General features: G+C 50.5%; 1 protein-coding gene across 5 annotated transcripts in view; it reads right to left on the bottom strand.

Annotated features, from left to right (window-relative positions):
- Positions 1 to 7,838: 7,838 nt before the first annotated feature.
- Positions 7,839 to 9,767, bottom strand: part of PBX3 (PBX homeobox 3) — a 115,797-nt gene continuing 113,868 nt past the window's right edge. For all 5 annotated transcript variants that reach the window (XM_040606286.1, XM_040606290.1, XM_040606291.1 and 2 more), the window contains one exon: positions 7,839 to 9,417. In XM_040606286.1, the coding sequence (XP_040462220.1) occupies positions 9,325 to 9,417 (93 nt within the window). In that variant the 3' untranslated portion in view covers positions 7,839 to 9,324. The remainder of the gene's footprint in view (positions 9,418 to 9,767) is intronic.

The raw sequence follows: 9,767 nt of genomic DNA, 5'->3' as shown, positions 1-9,767 counted from the left end.
GCATTTCCATTGCACTCTGTTATTACATTCTTCAAAAAAGAGAGATTGCTTCTCGTGCCACGTTCTAGGGAGAGAGAGAAACCTAATTGAATCTGCTGCCCGTGTGCGCTGGACAGCATCTCCTTCCCAGTTATAGATGGTCTTGAGAGTTACTAAAACACACGGTCAAGCCTATTTGAAAGACATTTTTCTGTTAGGGACCTGCAGCATCAGTGCTGCATCCCCTCTTTTCCCCACCTCGGGCAGCCTCTCCGGCTTTGTGCCCCACAGAGCCCAGCCCTCCCCGTGCCACAGCCATTTCTTCTGTGCTAGGAGCAAGTTTTTTTGTGGCTTTTTATCTACCGATCCATGGTGGGGGCAAAATGGGTTTCCAACCTCCTGCGTACCCCCTTCCAGTGAGGAGCTGGGGTGGTGAGGGGCTCTCAGGGCTGGCACCGGTGCCTCCCATCCCCTCACCGCCGCAGTGCGCGGCAGCACCTCCTTCCCCTCCCAGCATCATCCTGGCACCGCAGGTAGCCGGGCTTGGCAGGGCAAATCCACCTATCTGGAGCTCACCACAGAGCCTGCCAGATGCCTGGGCGCTGCCAGGAGGGACCAGCTCATGTGTGGCTGCCTTGGGACAGCAGGACAGGTGGTGGCTGATTTGAGGAGGAACTGGGCAGTGGCATGCCAGGCATGGCGTGTGGCTGGCTTAGCCCTGTAGCCCTTCGCACTTGCTCCTTGTTCAACCGCTGAGCATGGTGCTCGGGAGAGAGAAATCCCTGTGCCCCGTGTATGACCACTGGAACTTGATTAAGCACTGAACTTTAATTAATTGACTGGCTTGGAGTAATAAGGTTTGCCGATTCACTTTGCCCAACAAAGAAGTGAATAGTTAATTTACATTAACTGTCAGGTGTGAGGGCTGCTACCATGCAAACAGCCGCTCTCCACGCCCCACCATCAATCAGGGAAGGTGCAGAGCCCCCACCACAGCCCCTGCGGTCCCTCCACACTCCACTGCATCCCAGACCCCCTGCAAAACCCCGAACCCTTAGCTGGAGCCACTTGCAAGTGGGCGAAGCTGGAACTCTCAGCAACCCACTCCAGCTGAGCCGATGAGGAGTCCCCCAGGTGCTGGGGACCCTTGGGGACCCTTCCTGCACCCCTCTGGCCACCACACAGCCAGTGTTGCCGCTCCCGAGGGGAGGGCAGGGGGTTGCCTTCAGTCACACACGATACACCGCTCCTGGCATTTCACTGCCAGTAGTTGGGGAAGCTTTCCAAATGTCAGCTTCCCATCCAGTTCAATTATTTCCACCCCATGCCTGAACGATTAAAGGTTACAAGGTAAATCCCCTCTACCCGGTGCGTGCCATGGAGCCGAGCCGCAGCGGCCAGTGAGGAGTGCGTGCGGCGCTGGGAAACGCTTCCCGGCCGCAAAGGGCTCGGAGCAGGAGGGCGAGATACCCAGAGCACATGCCCTGCCTGTTCCTTCAGCATGCATCTTCTGCTCTTTAAATTGATTGGCACTTTCTATTTGAGGAAAAATGAGTTCTTAAAATTGAAATACTGGTTATTGTTATGGTAATACAGTGAGGCTGTGGCAGGAGAGATTTTAAGATACAAAAAAGGTTAGTTTAAATCAAGCAACTGATAGGTTAGTCTATATAAAGTACTCAGGACTAATGAGTTCAGAGGTATCTACGTATTGGGTCTGGACCTCTTAATGCTGCTGATTCAAGTGGTGGGCGCAGGTAATAACCAAGATAACCTGAGGCCTCTGAGATCATTACTGCTTTATCACGTTTTGTATAAAATATTTTTGGCCTCATTTAGGATGTCAGCCTCTATCAAACGTTTCCTTGCATTAAGAGTGCGACGCATCCCTGCGGCACTGGAACCCTCACTGGCTGCCGAGGGAGAAGCACTTGGGGCACCCGGGAACCCCCTTAGGGGGACATGGTCCTAAGCAGAAGATTTATGAATAATGTAACAACAAAAGTACTGAGCCTGTATTAACACGACATAGTGACTGATTCCCAGCATATGTTATTGCTTTCTCTCATCTTTACCTGAAATTAGCAATTTAGAGTCCATACCTTTATTTGGAAAATAATAGTACATACAGAATTATAAAAGTTTAATACGCTTCCAGTAAAATGAAAAATGAGTGGTTATGATATTGTCTAACACTTTCAAATGTGTTTATTAATTCATGTTTTAAATCATAAGTTTCATTCTGCAGGAGAGTCATACAGAGCAATAAGCAAGTTTTAAAATATTAATGAATAAACAATATTTCTCTATTGAAATATAACATGCTTCTTTGAACAATGTACCAACGGTAATAAATCACAACCAGCAGAAAATTGCATTTCATATTTAATACAACTTGAACTCTGCCTTTTTATAAATGATATCTTTTTTGTTTAATTGGCGTCAGTTCAGATCTAGCAGATTGCTAATAAAATTCTGGATTTCCATATTTAATGACGCGTGCTCTTTATGCTGAATTTTACCACAAAAAATGCAGCCTTTTATTATCCGAATAGATGGCGTTAATAGGTGATCTCGTATCACAAGCAACAGCCCCGAAGCTCCTGAAGCCTCGCCTGGGCTCCCCGGCGGCAAGGGGCAAGAGGTGGCCACGTGCCATCAGCGGCTGCTGCGGGCAGAGCGCGGCAGCCCCCCGTGCCAGCAGCCTCGGCACGGGGAGCCATGCGGTGCCAGCGGAGTGCCCACCGTCTGCCCCCGCTCTGCTTCCCCAACGGCAGCAGGGCTGGCGGCGCCGGGGCTGGAGCCCACGTGCAGGTGTGCCTGCTCCCCTTCGGGTCTGCACCCCTCGCTAGAGAAGGGCTCTGTCGCTCCAGCAGCGGCCTTCGCCAGGTGAGCAGCTGGGTGGGTGGCCTCTGCGCCAGGAGCAGGCACCACCAGAGCCGCCCCAGAGCTGCAGCGAGGGGACACCCACAAGCCCCTCCAGGCATCCCCCTTTTCCCAGGGGCTGTCGCCTGAGACCTGAGCATGTTGGGGCAGCGGGAGAAAGAGGAGGAGGAAGAGGGCTCCTTCCCCACCACAGGGACACTGACCCAGAGTTGTGCTCCTCAGGGACACCTACGGGTCCCCACTCCCCCCCTCAAGAGGAGCCACCACCCGCCCCAGGAAAGGGGGCTCACCTAGGCTGGGCACGGCCACGCGTGCCAGGTATGCACCTATGGCACCCCTACACCAGCATGCACGTCTGCACCCACGTTAGGAACTGCAGGCATGAATGAAATTAATTGGTTTTAATTAGTCTGTGTAAACAAGATCCTTAAATTTGTTGCCACATGAGAATTTTGGCAGTCTCCAATAAATTAATCCTTTTTATTATATCAATGACAGGAAGATGATCAAATAGGCTTTGATATAGATTTTGGGATTTATCACCTAGTAGTACTCTGATATGCTTGAACTTTTTTTTCCTCCTGCTGCTGCTGGAGGCAAGAACGGGGCTACAAACGGCGTTTGCTTCGAGCCTGCACGCAGGCGAAACGGGGGATTTGGTGACAAATGGACAGGGGACGCCAGGGAAACTTTGAAGAAAAGTTTGTCTTCGGGATTTGTTGGGAAAGTAGAGTTTTCAGTGGGTAGAGTCACACAGGAAGAGATGTGGGGGCAAGGGGGATCCTGTGACGAGGCATCGCAATTAGCATCCTGCAGCAGGGATGAACCAGCAGCACAGTCCCTGGCTTCACCTCCGATGCCAGGGCACGTGGTGCCGTCGCCCAGCCTGCCCTGCAGAGAGCAGAGGATGGCAGGGGGAGAGCTGGGGGCACGGGGGGTTGGGGCTGGGAGGCTGTGCCCCCCTGGAGCTCGGGCTGTCCCAGCCACACGTAGCTGGTGTTGCCAAATGTCTCTTTGCTGGCTGACACCGCGCGGTGTCCCGCGGGACAGCGCAGCGCAGGGGCGATGGGCGAGCATGGGAGGGCCAGCCCCCAGCCTCAGCCCCCAGCCCAGCAGCTCGGCCCCTGGGACCAGGACTGGGGCTGCCCACCCAGCATGGCACAGAGCCGCCCCAGGGCTTCTGCCCACCGGCTTGGACGCTGCTGCGCTGCCCTCCGAGAGAGCGGTACGTGGTACATGTGAGTACGTGAGGCTACTAAACACGGCGTGGCCACTCGCACGGCCTTAGCCAGGGCAGTGGGAGCCTGTCAGCTGCCATCTCACAGCACCAGCAGCTACACAAAGACCTCCTGCGCTTAGCCTACAGTCTCAGCCTGCAACCGTTTATCTCAGCACTGGCTCCCCGTTAGCCTGGTCTATGCACATCCTTCCTCCCACCATGCCCAGCCTGGGGGGAGGTGGGCTTCACCGGTGCTGCAGGACACCTGGGCAGGGCTGATGCCTGCAGCAGATTTCTCCTGGTATGTCGCGGCTGATTTCCCAGGTACTGCTAGGACACAGCCCAGCACCTATGGCTCGGCTGTCAGCAAAGATTTGAAATGCCGCCACCATCCTTCCCACTGCCACCCACTGCAGGAAGGAGCCAGTGGCTTTGTATTTCAGGTGCACAGGGAAAGCGAACTCAGTGGCAGACCAGTTGCCTGGGGTGCCCAGTGTGCCCACAGGAGGGGAGCAGCACCCACATCCCACCAGGAATGCCCAGGAGACCAATCTAGCAGCCGTGCCACCCCAGGCATCCCCTCTCCACTGCGGGCCCGATGGCCGGGGAGCTGCTGTGCACAAAACCTCCTCCTGCTCTCCGCTACCAAGGGAAGGATAACTGGATGGGAATTCTAATCATATATTATATAACCGTGTCATATTATACTAATAAAATCCTAATATGATACAGGAATGGGGAGCATATCATAATTCCTCTGTGGCTAATACAATGCATGCAATAAATCACTCCCAGGGCTTATCCTTAACAATTGTATCAGTGCTTTCTGTGTCATGCTGATAACTCAGTCCCTCTGATCTAATGGTTCACTTTTCTTCACAGTCCATATGGCAGTGACATTAAAGATAATGAAATAAAATAAAATTTGCCAATCTTTGAAAAATTCCATTCTTTAAAAAGATGTATTTTATTAACACAAACTGGAAACCTCTTCAGTTACTTGGGGTTATTTTTACCACATTGGAAATACATGGCACAGATACTGGCATCAGCATCTTACATCAGACTCGCGTGTGGTCTTTGCAAAAGACATCACTACAGGATAACACCGCGTCGGTCAGCCGAGCACACTTAATGCCAAGTTCGCGCCAGCAGAGCTGCCCCTCTTGGACCAGTCCCATGGGACATGGAACGTGCCGTGCCGCAAGGTCGCAGTTGCCCTGACTCTTCCCTTCCTGGGCCGAGGATCCCTCGTTGCATCCAAGCCCAGATACACGGGGAGCCGGGAGCTCGGTGTCTGAACGCCAGGGAGAGGAGACATTTTGCCTGCTTCACTTCTGGCACACGAAGGTTTGCTTTTCTTCGTGGGGCTGTGAGAGGGCTGCAGGGCTGCTCCCGTAGCTCTGCGAGTCACAAACCCGGGTGCATCTTCCAGAGTGCCAGGTGTCGTTTCTCCCTGGCTGTGGGGCTTCTCAGGACCTGTCCTGCAGGACCCCCAGCCACCAGCAGCTTCTCCGTGCAGTGGCCGTGCCACAGTGCCCCTGGCCCAGGTGCACAGCGGGTCAGATGGAGCCAAGGCTGGTCCCAAAGGCAGCTGGTTGAGCCATGCCCAGGGGAGCGCTGTGGGGCTCTCCCCAAGACACCCTCGCGCCTGTCACAGCCCCGTGGTGCACAGTGTGGCGATGACAGCGGTGGGCACCTTCGTCAGGACAGTGCCGGGCACAGGACACAGCGATTCCTGTGACCTGCTGCCAATGCCGTGGCCGTTCCCACTGTGCTCTGTGGGGGGTCTCCGGGCTGGCACCTCCCGGGGCTGGCAGGAGCTGCGGCCATGGGGCTGGTGGGCTTCGCTCCTCTGCCACTGCGGTGTGCTGGGGGCACGGGGCCACGGCAGCCCTGGTCACAGCGCTCACGTGTGCCAACAACTCAAACCTGGGGAATCAGGATCGTGCCACTGAGCAGTCCTACAGGTGGGAGGGCTGAGGGTCTCCTCCCCATGCCAAGATGGGTGCGCGGTGCTGTGGCGGAGGCCCCACAGGGCCGGGGTCCCCACGGCTCCAGCCGGGGTGCGTGCGCAGGGGAGGGATCCTTGCACGCGTCACTGTTCCTGCGCGAGGCTCTGATGGCCCTTCAGGGTGTAGCTACTGGGTGAAACACAATACCATCAACAGCATGATCCTAATACTGGTGCTTGCAGTAAACCTTTCTGATGTGTGATCAAGCCTCAAGGACAAGATGTTTATTATTTGCCATGTAACCACGTGGCTGTTCTCCAATGTAAGGAAAGGCCAAATTGCACTTGTAATTCAAAGGGACCCAAAGCCTTAATGCTGTAAAGAAGCACGCTAATGATGCCCAGCGGGCGCAGGGCATGCAAGTGCGGCCCAAAGGTTGTTGATGGCCTTCCTATGAACCTCCTCAGTGTGTGACAGGTCCTTGCCTGTGGCCAGCAGAGATGTGATCAAGATGAGGGACGTCTGTGTGTTCATTACGCTGCCTACGCCTCCACTGACACACTTTACATTTAAAATACTGTTTCCATTGAGCCAGAGCACAAACACCAAGCGTGTGGACTTGGGGAGCTCCATTAGCAAATGCAAATCGTTCAGTGCTTTGTCCTCTGCACATAGAAGTCTTCGGAAGTCCACAGTCCCCATCTGCCCCAACTCTCGTTAACTGATAATGAAGGCTTTGCAATGCACGTCTAGTTATTTACTTATTTATTTAAATGCACCACCTGTAATGAAAGAAGCAATGTTCAATTCTAAAACTGATCGAGAAGTCATGTCTGCTCCATAAACAAAAGCAGAAGCAGTAACTGGTGCACAAGGGCACGCAGGATGCAAAGGGGCAAGAGTGTAGCCACGGTCCTGGGCGTGAGAGCAGGTAAACAACGGTATTTTACAAAACAACCTGGTACAAGAATTGTTGATAAGAAAAGCTGACCCACAAGCTAATTGAATCATGCAAATAATCATTTAGCCACCAAAACAACACCTAAAGGCTTGACCAGCTGCCTGGAAAGGAACCGTGATGGGCAGGCGGCTCCACCGAGTGCAGCCTGGCCCAGGCTCCAGCCCAGCACGGGCTGGTAGTAGTGAGTGCTAGCCCTCCTCCTGCCTAGCTGCACTAACCCAAGTAGTAAGTAGTTGTATTTATCAAAGACCATTTGCTGCAAGTGATTAACGTTAATTTGATTTCCTGTGAGTCAATTTCCTTGAGATATGGTAAATAGGCTATTACCTGTTATTGACCTTTACTTTATTAAAAAGATTTAAAATTAGCATTTATATATATACGTCCTTCCAAAAAAGTTTTCTTAATAAAGAAAAATATTTTATAATCATATTATACTTGCTAGCTGAGGCTGTAGTTCCAAAGTTAATGGTAAATAAAGATGGTAATTAAGGGTGAATATGATGATGATTTTTAAACTCATCTGAAGGACTGACCCCTTCCTTCGCCTCCACTTGAATTTTTGCTCCTGAGCAGAGCAGGGTGGAAGCGGAGGCAGGGGCTGGCAGGGGCAGCCTGCGGGGGGGAAGCCTGTGCCCCACAGGTGCTGCTCCTGCTCCTGCTCCCTGCCAGGATGCACCTCTCCCAGGATTTCCAACCTTCTCCGGGCAAGAGGGTGCAATGACCTACTGGTATTTAAAGAAATGCTCAGCTCCTGCATCGTGATAGCTTGCACTTCTGGTAGCCTACTCATGTCCTAGGTCTGACTTACACTGAGCAGGAAGAAATTACGTCAACGTTTGATCATGAAAGCAAAAAGTTTATTCATGTTTGAAACTACATATAACTACCACGAGGAAGACTTTTCAATCCAGGGCGTAATCCAGTTAGAAAGTAACACGAAACGGTTTAATACATTAGAATCACTGCCACAAATTATTTTCATGACTCAATCAGTTTCAGAATCGCATACAATACAAAAGAGAGAAAGAAAGGGCCCCCTGTTACACAGGGGGAAATATACAGTACTGAATACTGAAGTCTGTATGCATTACAATTAGTTGTTGGTTTTTGCGTGGATTAGTAACAAGATGAAGAACATTCAAAATGTTTCTCAGTATTTACAACAGTTGCACTGTTTTGTGTTAAACCTAAGACCCCATGTTTCCACTTCCGCTTCTTTAAAAGTTGCCAACGCAACCCTGATTCTTTTAAAAGATTACAATGTACATTACATTTCATGGGGAAACAAAGAGTTAATTACAAGATGCAAAAAGATAAGAAAGAGACAAACTACAGCGTGAGTATCGTTCAGAGGTAGTAAGTGAGCACTCTAAGCTACAGAACATGTTGAAAGTCTATTGGTTTGTATGAGTTCGCATGAGGTAATAAAGCTGTGTTTGATTGGTGAGATGTATAAATACTCTTTTGCTACACTATGTACAACACTCCATATGATGGTGCTTTTTTCCTTTGCTTTTTTCCTTTGTCTGTTTGTTTGTGGTTTGCTGCCAAGAAGAGGTAACGAATCTTGGCAGGCGTGTGCAGCACCTAGCTCGTACTGTAAAACCCCGGGTCTTGGCTTTCACAGAGATCAGCAGCAAGTGTCTTCATCTCCTAAGAACAACCTACGGCTGGTGGCGACATACCGAGAGGAGACTCGGGGTCCGGGTAGTTTTAGCAAGAAAAGATGCTCCTGGTTTGCAATCTAATTTGTAAGACAATCGATCACAACAAAAATGTGACGAATAAGGATTCTTAAACACAACCATTGTTAACCGAAATAACCGAACAGCTCTTTTTATTCCAACTCTATAAGAGATATGAAAAGATTAAACACAATCAAAGTCTGCAATTCATTTCGACTTTCCATGGAAATACGCACAAAGTTAAATTTAGGTGAGGTGTTTCTTTGTGTCTGCTCTTGCTATTGAGGTTAAGCTTGTCCTGTACTTTTACCCTTAAGGCCAAGTAATTGGCAACTGTTAGACCGACATCGTTAAAACTGCTGATAATAAATTATGATAAAATAGTTACAGGGCTATAAACAATGCTAAATCTTGGCCTAATTGGATAAAGTGCTTTTTAACATTGTGTGTTTTAAGTATAAATACAAATGATTATGATACCTTTAAAAAACAGATTTACCAAGTTTTCTAATAAGACAAGGTTTTACAGTAAAGCTGTAGGTGGTTGGCTACAAAAAAACACTTTCCTTTTTCTCCTGTAACTCTGAATGCGCTAATCAAGGCATATCAGCTCAGGGAAAAAGTGTTGCTAGGAGATTAGTTAGAGGTATCAGAGTGCACACTTCCCGGCCCTTCTGTAGGGGAAGTCACAGAAGATGGAGTAGTTGCGTCCTGCCAGCCTCCATTAGCCTGAAAAGGGAAAAACAATTCAATTGATACAATTACGCATATTAATTATACCGCACACTGAAAGTATCAGACCGGCAAGCCCGGGGTTTGGGAGGAGATGCTCTGGGAAGGAGATTTTCCTATATTCCCTCTGGCTGCAGAATTAGTGGAAGGAGAAGGCGTTGCGCGAGGGATGCTGAAAGCAGGCTCTGCAGCAGCGCGCGCCTTCAGCACCGCGGCGAGCTGAGGCACCGGGAGCCGCTCAGCCAGATGTTGGCTGCAATTAGGACTCTGGGATTTCTGCAAAGACCATCCGCGCTTTAATGAAGAACATCCCTTTAGCTGGCGCTTCAGCTTTTTCCCCCCGAGAA

This window comes from Falco naumanni, chromosome 9 (genome assembly GCF_017639655.2).
Source record: "Falco naumanni isolate bFalNau1 chromosome 9, bFalNau1.pat, whole genome shotgun sequence".
Classification (NCBI taxonomy): Eukaryota; Metazoa; Chordata; class Aves; order Falconiformes; family Falconidae; genus Falco; species Falco naumanni.
Note: the sequence above shows the minus strand (reverse complement) of the source record. Positions and strands in the feature narration are given on the sequence as shown.